Source organism: Crassostrea angulata, chromosome 3 (genome assembly GCF_025612915.1).
Source record: "Crassostrea angulata isolate pt1a10 chromosome 3, ASM2561291v2, whole genome shotgun sequence".
Taxonomy (NCBI): Eukaryota; Metazoa; Mollusca; class Bivalvia; order Ostreida; family Ostreidae; genus Magallana; species Magallana angulata.
Window position 1 is genome coordinate 20,683,816 of NC_069113.1, and position 13,879 is coordinate 20,697,694.

The 13,879-nt window shown below is 32.5% G+C and overlaps 1 protein-coding gene across 1 annotated transcript; it reads right to left on the reverse strand.

Moving 5' to 3' along the window:
* LOC128178402 (MAU2 chromatid cohesion factor homolog) lies at nt 1-10,242 on the reverse strand. The gene is made up of 18 exons (XM_052845544.1): nt 9,972-10,242; nt 9,399-9,416; nt 8,944-9,018; nt 8,515-8,610; nt 8,132-8,254; nt 7,738-7,893; nt 7,435-7,510; nt 7,119-7,192; nt 6,849-6,939; nt 5,652-5,755; nt 4,804-4,881; nt 4,200-4,265; nt 3,299-3,426; nt 2,845-2,922; nt 2,445-2,556; nt 1,983-2,073; nt 1,444-1,571; nt 1-779 (listed from the first exon to the last, which is right to left on the reverse strand). The coding sequence occupies exons 1-18, from the start codon at nt 10,209-10,211 to the stop codon at nt 717-719; spliced, it is 1,797 nt and encodes a 598-aa protein (XP_052701504.1). The 5' UTR covers nt 10,212-10,242; the 3' UTR covers nt 1-716.
* Between the last annotated feature and the right edge of the window lie 3,637 nt (nt 10,243-13,879).

Here is a 13,879-nt window from a genome sequence, read left to right on the forward strand (position 1 = left end):
AGTTGTTCTTGTAATTTATCAAAATACCAGACGAGTGCCATTTTGCTTCTGAACACTTGAAACGTTCTGTATACAATCAAGATATCATGAATATTCAAAGAACAATTATAACTGAATGAGCTTTATAAAATGGAAATGGTTTGTTCTTACATAAAATACAACTATAACACATAACATTACAACATACGTACATGATATACTGATAAATTAGATACACAACACTTTCTAAATAACAGTTTATAAAGTGTTAGCAATTGAAGCTTGATTTATCATTCCAAAGAGTATAACGATAAAATTACACGAGGATTCATAAAACAACTGCAATTTTCACATACCATAAACTCTATATCATTTAATTGCTTAAAACAGAAATGTTTTGGAAATCAAAGAAAACTAATAATTCATGAGAATGATGCAACAAAAACTATCGTTGGTTGTTCCATTGCTCTTCATAGCATACATTTGCTGACCATGGGCCACATTATCAGTAACTGAATTGTTTTTGATTTCATTCAGACTAATTTCATAAAAACAGGCTAATTTTTGGTGAGGTTTCCTCCAAGAAAGTGTGAAGAAGCCAATCAGCATAAGGAATAAATTATTCAAGACAACCAGGAAAGTGATTAAGTTGGTCAAACGAGTTTAAGTATAAGCTAGACAAGTCCTTGGTTTTGGATGATGCAGTTGTTCATAGTTAAGAATTCGTGTTTAGATGTTCACATCACATTGTTCGCAGGTGGTGTGGTGTTCAAGTGAAACGGACAAGGTCCCTCAGTCCACTGTAAGAGAAGGGTGCGAAAATTCATAAAATATTCAAGAACTTTTGACCAAAATAATCAACAGAAAAACAACTAGGGCATCCACAGTTGTGCATGGATACCAATTTTGACAGTGTGACCTTACTAAGAATGAGTCCATGGTTAGACTCCAAAGTACAAGTCGAAATATTGAAATACATGTACGAGTGTGTGTAGACTTACATGTGCAAGTCCTTGTTTTGACTTACATGTATAGTCCATGTTTTGACTTACAAGTCAATGTGTTGGCTTACATGTATAGTCCATGTTTGACTTACAAGTCCATGTGTTGGCTTACATGTATGAGAAGATGTTTTGACTTACATGTACAAGTTCATGTGTTGACTTACATGTTAAGACTCACATGTACGAGTCTATATTTTAGCTTACAAGTATGAGTCCATGTTTTGACTAACAAGTATGAGTCTGTGTTTACACTTACAAGTTTGATTCCATACTTTAATTAACAAGTATGAAACCATGTATAACCTTGCAAGTCAAAACATGGACTCAAACTAATACGAGTCCATGTTTTGATTTTCAAGTACAAGTCAATGTTCAGACTTACATGTATGAGTCAATGTTCAGACTTACAAGTTTGAGTCAATGTTTCAATGAACAAGTATGAGTCCATGTTCAGACTTACATGAATGAGTCCGTGTTCTGGAAGCTGTGAGGACTGCAGGAGATCTTTCAGCAGGGACTGTGTGAACGTGTTGTGCATCCTGTAGCCTTCCTGCTCATTGGCTGTGTCACCACACAGGCCATACAGATCTACAGGACAAAAACTCATTTCATATACAGTCAAGCCTCGTTATCTTGAACTAGATGGGACTGGTTAAAAACTCCGAGATATCCAAGTATTCGAGATGTCAAAGGTAAAATACTTACAGTTTAAGTTTTTGGGACTTAGAATCACTGCAACATATCTATTGTATTCAAGATATCGGTGTTCAAGATACCGAAGTTCAACTGTACCATTACATGTACACTATTGACATTGAAGATTAATTGTTGTTCTCACATAGAAATATTCGTTATCAATTACTCTTTTCAGAAAAGCACTTTGCAGGTGCCTGAAAATTTTAAGTTTAAACTGAGGTTTTTCTTTCAATGAAAAAATCGAAATTGAGATTCGGGTACTATAGAATTAATAAATGTAAACCCCATAAAATAGTACTTTACCTTTAAGGAGAGAAGATGCCCACAATTGAACATGGACATCTGATATTTTTCCTGCCAACTGCATAGCAGGCGTGACCATATTCAATGCCTCCTGTAATTGTACATAAAAGCAAATAGATACATTATCTATATAGGGTACATGTACATGTATTTAGTACAGAATGAGAGATACAAACTGTAAACAAAGAATGGTGTCATTTTTTAAACCTCCGCTCACAATTTTCTTTCTCTTAGATAAATGGCCAGTACATGTATAGAAGTTTTATGCAACAATTCATTTTTTGAGCATAAAGTTATTAACATCATGTACAGTCATCTTAAAATAAATGTTTTGTGATGATAAAAATTCAGATTCTACATAGTTTTGGCCAAGAATTTCACTGCTATCTTGCAAGTGTTGATTTTAATGCTTGGTTTACAAAAGTGCACAATAATGCATTGATTTACTCTGTTAGTACTCACTGCATTGTTTCCCAGGGATAAAAAGATATGTCCAAGGAGCACTAGAGAACAAGATGTCAATCTGTTTAGGTCCTCTGAGTTAGCCATCTTTAATGTTTCCCTAAGGTATCTCCTAAAATATATCCATACATGTGTTCTCTTGTACAATTCACCTTTTAGATACCGGTACTGATAATTATATCATATACATTTATGATTACACAAAGTTTGTAGATTGTTCCCTTTGAAATTGATTATTTCTGGCTTGAATTTGAAATAAATAAAAAAAATATTTTCAGGGTACAAATTCAAAGTAATTTATAGATATGAAAAAAATCCCCATAAATTAGATGTAGTTTGTTTTTTGCTGTACACAAACCAAGAAGTAAAATAATTGAAACATGTCTCAAGATACACTTACTTAGCTTCATTGTATCGAGCCTGGAAAAATGTCTGTAAACCTCTGACATAAAATGCAGACGCTTGTAAACTTTGAGGGCTGAAAGATAAGTAAATACATGTATTACGATGGAGATTCAGAGTAAAATGGTGAATGTAATGCAGTTCTTAATCTTTCCTATATATTGTTCATTAGCTGCTTACTTTATTTGATGTTTGCATCCATATACCCATATTTTTTTTATTTATTTGCATCTACCGCCGGTATATACACATTTTTTTTAAATGTTAAAAACTTTAAATGCGCCATTTGTACATGAATTTTGCATAAAGTTTTGAATTCACAAAGCTACATTTTATAGTGCTTCACATCCTGGCTATGTAACTAGTTTGTGTTTTAATATCTATGAAGAGTTTTCTGTTTGAGGGAAATGCCATTACAAAATGGAGTTTCAACGTAAGTCACATAGGATTACCATGATTGACATTTCTCTGGATCCACTTTATCCATAATAGTCATGAACTCTGGGAAACGGTTTGTCCGGAGATACACGATGGCCAAGTTCAGGTTCACAAACATTTCCAGTTCTGTGCCCTGTGAACTCTGTTAAAGAAGGATTATTCATTGAACTTATGCATAATGCTAGTCAAGAAAGAAAGCAAGTCAGGTCATATGCAAATCACAGGATGATGTCAAGAACTACCATATATTTGAATACCTACAACACTCTTGCTCTATATTCCTTACAACAGTCAAATGCATTCATTACTTGATAAATGCTATTGCTCCCAAAAAAAATTTAAAATATGCAATACATGTATAAGTGGTATATATTAACATTCCCCAATGTTTCAAGCATGATTAACTATGATTGTTCTGCTGATTTATTTATATCACGATATCCTATAAACGTATATCACTCTGCTATGTTAAATAAAAATGTTTATGGTTAAAGGGAGGTAACTTAGATTTTCATTTTGACGTAACACCTGCTACTCATTATTTCAGATGGAACGTCAAGATTTATATGATGTAATATTCATTCGACATTTAATAGTAATAAATCAAACGGGCAATTTCATTTGAAATTTTAAAATAAAAATATACTTCTAATATAGAAATAAATTTCAATCAATGATATTGATATTTCATTAATTTTAGCGTAAACATAATGAAATGAGGATAACAGTAAGGTTGAGCCATCTCTGAAACCATATTTTTAAAAAAAAAATCTTTCATGAAAAAGGGCTTAGAATATTGTTTGAATATTCATGTATAAGCAAAAGTATGTTAGTCACTTTACTTCTAAAAAAATTGATTCTGTATCATGTAAACCCATAAATAACCTTTCTGGTACCCCTGATTGCCTAACTTACCTTAATCGCTGTAATAAATTGCAGTTCTGCTGCCTCCATACAATTCATTGACATTGCATATAGCCCCTGGAAAAACGATAACCACATATATCAAGTACATGTAATGGCAAATTGAAATTAGCTCTCAAATCCCAAATAAACTTTAACATGCAGTAAGGAAGAGGTATGGAAATTATTAAGGATGATCCAAAGATGATATCAATGGAAACTCTAAAATCTAGGATCAATTCTCTCAACATGTACATGTGTACATGTATTACAAGAGGTATGGAACTTTAGAGTTATGAAGAGATAATATAATTTAAGTCCTTCCCTTGATTGTAAAACTGCAACAACAAAAATCTTTCGAACTTGGAAAAATTATTAAACATGAATGAACATACATAAACTCTTTGACCACAAACACCTTCAAAATATTCTTATTAATATTTTGCTAAAAGAGAATCCATGGAAAACAGGACGTCACAAAGTTCGTGAACATATGACGCAAAAAAATTTATAAAACTTTTGTTCAAGGACTCATTTCAAATGGTTAAAGTATACGCCAAATGCGTATGACAAAGTCACTTTTTTTAGGATCAATATAATTCTTTTATTTACTTACTAATAGTGTATGAATTTGTGCCCCATGAGTAGTGAAAAGTCGTGGTTGCTGTTGGCAAACTGAACAAGCTTGGAAAATCTACAACAAATAAAGCTAGAATTGAATTACATAATTTACTGCCATCTGAAAGGGGGGTATAACTCAATGATTTTATTTCAAGTAAAACAAGTCAATCTGAGTTATTCCCCCTTTAAAATCTTGAAATAAAAGAAATGCTTGCCACACCACATTGAACAATTAACTAAATTAAATTTTTTTTGTCTTACGGTCACCAAATACTTCTTCATGATCACAAAAAATCCCCTTAATCTTGTGAATCATACTGTAAATTCCTTAAATTATGCGAGTACTTAATTCCACGATTCCGCTGTTTTGTATCAAAATCGCGAATGCGGAACTTTTATCCTAATTTCTCATAGTTCTCAACTCTCAAAAAATAATGGCGAGATTTTGAAATTCGCGAGGGGTGCTCCTTGCGATTTTACGTGGATATTAATTCCTCGTGTTTAATTAGGAATCTACAGTAATTAAATACACGTTCAGTCAAGTAGAAGTCAGAAAGTACATTGCATGATGAAATGACGGTTGTATGTTTTACATGTGATCAGTATATGTACATATATAAATATAAAATAAGTTCTGTTTACAAATACTTGTAAATGAAGCAGTTATCACATTGTCTGTTCATTTTTAAAATTTTAAAAGATTTTGTAACATTTTCGTTTTTGAAAAATTTACAGAAATGCTAACAACTAGAAATACACTCACAGACATGTTTTATACTATTATTTTACATGTACATTGTATTAGTATAGTAACAAGTTGATATTTTGAGTCTTTGTTCGTACCTCCTGAATGGCCAGTGTTTTGTTGCCCATGATCAGTCGACACATGATGATGTGTTCCAGCAACATGAGTTGGAAGGCTGACAGGAGAGGGTGGGAGTCCAGCACTGAAAGAAGGACAATCTGCTGAATGTACGTATGTAGCAGTTTATCAACATTGGTCAGTGATTCAGTACAAGTATACATATCAAAATCACAATATCAGTATGAAAATCAACATCAAAATCAGTATGTGCATCAGTGTCAGTACTTGTGTCAATACTAATACACATGTCAGTACATGTATCGTTACATTTTTTAATACATGTGTATTTAGTAGAACTGCTCTGTTAAATTCTGTACACCTTTATAATTGTTGAACTTGAGTTTTCTTCAACTTTTCCATCTAACATACTACAACCTAATATACTATTATCATTCAGGCCACACAAATATAATTTCTTGCTCATTGGACCCGGAGCACTTGTATTTAAATAAAACTATACAAATAATATTATTATCAATTTCCCGCATCCAGGAAATTCTGAGCTGTTTTCTGTTCTATTTCCGCTCCATTTTTCATATTTTAAATAGTTTTAATTTATAAATCAGAAACAAGTAGAAACAATATAACCATCTGCACAAATTTATTCATTTACGACCTAACAATTTTGCCTACCAGTACGAGAAAAATTAATTTTATTATTTAATCGCTTGCCCGCTCGTACTATTTTTCTTTTGATGTCTGATGAATGAGAAAATATGTTGGTGTGGACTTACTTGTCCTTTTATTTCATTAGGTGTATATTCGTTTGCTACCTCCAGAATTGGACCTGAATATCTCCAGCAGATCTCCATTGTCTACATTCTATTTGGAAAGTAGACAATGGAGATCTACCAGAGATCTACCGGAGATCTCCATACTGCAAACGAGCAAATAAGGATTACTCTTGCAGCCTTCACTCCAATCGACCAAACGAATACACCCATGGATTTTAAAAACAATATCTTACTAGAAATACAAGCAAACTAGTCACAGAACTAAACAAATGTTCAACACAAAGTCTTGTCAACAAATCTTGCAAATACAGTAAAACTTGTTTGGTACAAACAAGGATATAGTGAAATCTCAGATATAGCAATGTTTTGTGGAGTCTCCAGCAAAATTCTTCACAAATCCTTGCAAACATTTAGGTTGTTAAAAAAAAAGAGCTGGCTTACTTTTTAACTTCTCTATCTGCATGAGGGCTTTGTCTGTGTATTTCTGAGCTTTGTCCATGTGTCCTGCCTGCATTGAGTGCATCACGGTAACCTGTCAAAGAAATCAAAAGTTTGTTTTCTTTCCTAAAATTCACTTCCTTTTGTCATGACTTAGTGTCAACATAAAAAAAACTGTTTAAAATAAAAAAGATTTGTATTTTTTTTCATCCCGACATAAAATTGATCTTTAGCATTACTTGATAGATTGAATTGTAACATGATTTTTCATACCAGATACACTAAAATGCACATATGCTCAATGGGCAGCCACTGAAACAAATCCAGTTCATTTGCTGGGACAGGTTCTGAAATACAGAAACATTTATGTTCATTTTTCTTTGTAAAAAGAGTCACGCATCCTTGTTAACTCTCTGAGGAACATATGCATGAAAATATACGGTACATGTAAAATTTAGAGCCACAACTGTTTTTAGACAAACCATGGGTGTCTAATCATGGACCTATACACAAACAGATTTCTGTTCTCAATAAAGGACTGAATATTCACCATAAAGAACAAGTCTTTCATGTTGTCTTTAACACTTACCTTCATCAGTATGAAGCTGTGTGATAGTCTGAATGATCTGCTGTAGATTCTTAAGGACTGGCTTTACTGTTTTAACCTGAGGTAATGAATCTTCAATGTGTTAATGTATGCATCAAATTCAGTCCACATTGTGAATAATTGTATAGGACCCTTAAATGTCAAGAGACTATAGCTGAAAGAGCTTATTTTTTAATGTTTGTTTTGATAAAAAAAAACAATGGGCTTTTGGAGAATTTACAAAAAAAAAATAATCATTGAATAATCATTGTAATTCTAAAATATCTTGTTTGATAATATACAAACCTGACCAGCCATAAGGTAATGGCAGACTTGTAGAACAAAGAAAAAGACTTTGAGGGAATCCTTCTGTAGGGGTGTGCCATTATAGGTCTCTATCAACTGGCCGGCCGCACTCAGTGTTTCATGGACTTCAGTGGTTTTCTTCGCTATTAGCAGCAACTGTATATAGAAACAAGTCACTTATTAATAAATAGACCTCAAGGTGCGTGTCCAAATTTTTAATTTTCTGTGAGATTGAGATAGATGTTCTAAAAAAAAATACATCTCCCTTTTAGAAATAGTCAGTTCAAAAGAAATTTCTTACTAAATTTGCTGAGTTAGACAAAATAAAGTCTGTTATTTTTTTAATATTTTAGGCAAATAATATATGTTATATCGTAGACTCCTTGTTACCCACCATTCCCTTGCTCAGGATGAAGAGTAGCCTTGTGTACTCGGAATGAGCCGATCCAGCAAAATCCGCCCCCACCTGAAGGTAATGACATGCTGAGGTGTGATCTCTTTGGATTGCATAGATTTGCTGAGAAAAAAAAAACAAACCCCACAAATATCCTTAATTATTAGTGATTTAATGTAATGCACCATTAATCAAGTCTATAAAACTGGTTCTATACTTTACACTTTAAAACTATGTAAATATCTATCATCCATAATATTTGGTTATATTACAAATAAAATAAACATCCACTGAAAAGCACAAGGTCAGTTTATTTGTCTTTTATGGGATATGTTTCTGGTCGATCACTTTATATACTTGTGTATATAGGGCCTATTTCTTACTGCTAGTTGGAAGATGAGCCTGCAATGCCAGTATGCTGATTGTTGAGAAACTTCTATTGCTTTCTGCAGGACTGGTTTTGCTTCTTCAAAGCGGAACTGAATTAAAATTACAGCAATGATAAATTGAAAAAAAAAATTTTGATCATGATTTTAAAACTTAATAGCCATTTCAATGCTTTAAGCTTTCTGAAAATGTGTAGCATATTTCATTATATATCACATTCTTATATATACTCCATAATTATGTACATATTGATTCAGAAGTTTACTTTAACATAACAAATGTTTTTAATTAGCTTAATAACATACTTAACTGATAAAAATTAAAAACTTGTTTTAAGTACGGTATTTCTAACATTTTTTGAAAATATAAATGTACTGATATTTATATGCAATTTTCAGATAGATATCATACATAATGACACTTACATCTTTTTCATACACAGTGGCCAGTTCACTCGCTGATTCAAACCTCACTGAGTCCACCTCTTCTGAAGGGGGCAACTGAATTTCATTAAGGCATGCTAACTACCAATACTTTGGATAAAAAAAACCCATTTTTCTTTGTAACAATGCTAGTATTTCTGGATTTTTTATTTTCCAGTTTGTGTAAAAATCTCATAAAGCCTTCAGTAAAGTTTACATTTATTAGTACTAAAACAGATACAATCATTTACTCTGTATTACTTAATTTAGGAACATGGATAGCAGTGTTTTTGTCTACTCCACTCCCCACAAGTGAGAAGTGGTGGTAATAATCAGAAAAGATCGAGATATTTGATGTACTGGTCACATGTACACAAGGTATGTTCAGACAGGTGTAATCTACCACTTTAGACATTATTATCCATTTTCTGGTGTGTATTTTCCTAAAGAAAGGATACTCCAATTGATATTGTCCACTGAAATAGAAGAAAAGTTCAGATTTAATGAAATGTTGCGTTTAATATTAACTTTTCAAAAATCTATGGTGCATTGTAATGTTTCCTGAAATACAAAAAACAAAGATCACCTTCATGATTCCGGATTTCCCACTTACTGATTAAAATATTTTTGTTCCAAGAGTATTGCATTCAAATTTGACACCGAAGCAAAATTAAACAAACGGGTATAACACACTGTAAGCTAAGAAACACATATCACTAATTGCAAGCTGATCGATAAGTTAACGTTACTTGCCAGAATTTATATGAGACTGCATGTTTCTAGCAAGTTGAAAAAATTCTCTCAATCAGTTTTATTACTGAACAATTTCATACAAAGATGGAACAAGACAGTGTTTGCAATGAACAGCTGAAAACATTCAGTTTTGAACCAAGTTCAGTGTCAGAAGTTCAATCTATGTGTTTATCGGTCCCCTAACTTCAAACAATTAATTCAAATTAAAAGGACAAAAATCTGGTCCAATTTTAACAATTGAAAAGTTTACAATACATATCTAAGATAATCTAACTCACTGCTTGCTCCAAATGTCTGGTGGCCAATTCTTTGTTTTTAGTGTGCGCCAAAAGAATATTTCCTAATTGCAGGTGTGTTCGGGAAACGATGAGTGGTGGCGGATTAATGTTGAAGATTGACTGCAGGCAGTGGATGCAGAGTCTTATATTAGGTGGATTAGACACTCTAAAATTCTCTGCTAAGCCCAGAAGTGAAATATACAAAGCATCGTTCTTGCTAGACCCACTCATGGCGGCCATCTTTGTTTTTTAAAAAGTTAAGCAGACAATTCGTCCTACATCTAATTCGCCCACAACCTACTAGATACAGATTACATATTTTATATATATTCTTATATTATCATAATTAATATTAAATCATATTTGATATATCATAAACTGTATCTCTTTATACATCCTCAAATTTCAAGTTTTTAATCTTTTTTTTACATCCCATGGCCATGGGCCACAACACTCACCAGTACCAGAGTGTTTTTTTTTTTTATAGTTTCAGTCTGAGTTACATATGTGAGAAAATGTTGATTAATGATTTTTTAGTACAAATGAAACAAATCCCGGCCATTTTGCATGAGTCGGAGAAAAATTCGATACACTTAAAAAAAGGATATCATAAGAAGTTTTCTGTTTCCAAAATACACACACAATATTTGAGTCTTACCACGGGTTGGTATTGATTGTTGATAAGATGGAGCTGTAGCTATTTTCTTTACTTTTTAACATGACTGTTTGTTACTAAAACCAAGATCATTGCGATTTGGGTGTCTTAACTTTTGCCGATTGCATATGTACAGTCCATCAACAGCGGTTTTTGCATTGTTAATTTTTTGATTCTTTTCTTATTCCATGAAGAACGTCCCAATTTTTAACATACCTGTGTAAATTTGACGATTAATCCATAAACAATAGCCCCCATGATGATTGCATGTGTGGAATATGTTCATGTACTTTTTTTTACACGACTATAATTATATGTTTGTACAATGTATGTGCATGCTAGACAAAATATTTCCATTAAAATATCGAATCTTAAACATTTTTCTTTTTTCATGTACAATAATGTGTGTAAATTGTACAAGGTACATGCCAGACAAAATATTTTAATTCAAATTTGAAACACATTAATCATTTTTAAATTCACCTCTAAGAATTCGGGATCGAGAGCTTATATATGCTTTACTCTCAGCGTCTGGACCGGTTAGCGTTTCTGGAACAAGTCCTGTATCTAAGTTAATAGGTTTTAGATGCTAGAGTAGGTTATGTCTTTTAGAGCAGGTGCCCTTTTATGACCATACCTAATTGAGTTACTTGTATTACTGGCCCTAACTTACATTATGATGCATATACAATTGACAGGCTTGGATGCTGAATGTGAGCCATAGGTTTTGGATCGGTGCTGGAGGAAGTAAAGGTATTTGTAGCTGTCAGTGCAGGTTAATTAAAAAAAAAAACCCAGCTAGATATCCTCTTATGGCAATGTCTAATTTATTACTGGTCCTTATTTTAAGGGGGATGTGCGGCCACCTTGTAAATTTGAGGATAAGAATGTAAACATTTTTCTTGTTCTAAAAATAGATCCCTTGCCAACCGATAAAAATAGGATACCCTATTTTGAGGCAAAGTTACAACTTAAATGAGTTGAAGAGAGGACACCAAGGAACCCCCTTCATATTTTTTCAGATTTTTAAATCTTCAAAATAAGTCTGTAGCTGCGCAGTTCGACAGCTGTTCTGAGTGATTAAAAAGGCATTGTAAATGCCTGTTCGTTTTGCATTTTTGTATGTTGGTTTTACTTTTTGTTTGTTTGATTTGTATATATAAAGACACGTGCACCTTTGGTTGATTTTATGTATATTGATATTGCAAAGAAGACTGTTGGTTTGGCATTTATGAACATTGATGATATTATTTTGCATTGTTGAATTTAAATCACTATATTGTATTTTTTGCCCTTTCCGCTGCCCATACCTATATATATTTACATTTATTTCTTTACGTTTTTAACCTCGTTAATTTGCGTTAGTATTCGGATTATCTGGTTTACTTCAATACTGGGTTTTTCATGCACGAGCTCTTTCGCTCTCAGTATAAATAGATTTACCGGGGAGTATTCGATTAATGCGACGTTCGTTACAAAGCAGTACAGGCTGTGTCTTTGGTTTTCACTACCCGCCTGACCCAAATATGTTTTTTGAGATTAACTAATATTTTGTGTTGTCATTTATTTGTATGTATAATAGATATTAAATTGCGATTTGTAACGAACGCAACAATCCTAAAAAATTCTGTTTTTGTTTTTCAATAAATTAGTCAAGAAAATATTTATTTTCGGAGGAGTGAAACAAGGGAGAAAATAAGTTATTTTTTTAAACTCTATTTCTAGATACGTCAGTATTCCACTAAATCACTTCCGATTAGTTGAAATGCTTTCCTTTCTTTTTTTTCTTCCTTTACTTCGTTTTTGACTGATTTAACAAAAAATTCGCGAGACATTTCATATAAAATTACTTTTTTAAATATAAATAACTCAAAACTTTGTAAAAATTTCCTGATTTATTAAGCACATTCTTCCTTTAAAGTAGTAGAAGGGTATTTTAAAAAGTTATTGCACTTGACAGGTGCACAGTGTAAAAATATCCAAGCCAAGTGCAGTAACTAAGGCGTGTCTAATCCTGTCTAACCAGTGCTGTCGGTAATATTTGAAAGTCATATGGAAAGTTGGAGTGTTTATACGAGCTTCTCATGGGGGTCTAGAGGGTGAAAAAGATGTGAGACTCAACTGACAGGCGTAATCTTTCTATTGTATTAAGCAGAATATCAAAAGACATTACCGTCCAGTTAAATTGAGCAAAATTTATAGTTAAACAGATTTGTTTAGGTAAAAACAGACTGCCCTAATCCAGAAGCTGAATTGAGACGAAATAACAGGTAAAATATATGTTCCCAAAGAAAAAAGTCTGTAAACTGACACGTCCGGATTGCTGAAGCCCTATTGTATTTGAATATGCATGCAAAAACTAATATATATTACAATTAAAATTCAAAAATATGTCTCATTCATAAATTGTATATGTTCTGTCGAAATTATGACAAAAATATCTATTTAATCAATTATTCTTGTGTAGTCTACCGAAACTGACATCAACAACAAGCGAGAATCTTTGTTTAACCACTAGTTAAAAGACGTGACCCAGCTCCATTGTCAACTTCAGCCAAAAGTTATATATAATTAACCACTGGTTAGGCAATTTAACCAATGTTTAACTTTTGAGCAACTGAGTTTAACTATTGGTCAACCACTGGATATGGGATTTAACCAGTGGTTAAAGTTAACCAGTGTTTTGAGCAACCCGGCCCTGAAGTTCAACAATTTAAGTTTGGGTCAAGAAAGTATTAATAAAATATCTTATAATTATATAAAAAAAATCAGTTTGAATTTCTGATATCAAAAAATCATTCTCTAATATAATAAAAATTGAATTTCTGATGTCAGAAAAATGATTTTTTTGATGTCAGAAAATGGATCGCTTTTTCTGATATCAAGAATCCGAATTTCTGTTATCAAGAATCCGAATTTCTGATATCAAAAATCATTTTTTTATATCAGAAATTCTAATTCTTAAAATCAAAAATCATTATCTAATATCTGAAAATACCTCAAAAATAATAAAACAACGCCCCATATAGAGACACGTGTTTTGGATGCTCGGGGAGGTTAATCAGAGGTTTTTGGAGCAGGTACAAGTTTTGGAGCAGGTGTCCTTTTATGACCCTATCTAGTTATAGTCTGTCCCAAGATATTTATGCTGCATATTTGAACGATTTTTGATAAAAATACACATACCTGTGACTGAAGTGCAATTAAAATCGATGAAAGGGAAATTCCCAAGATAACTTCATTCACACATTAT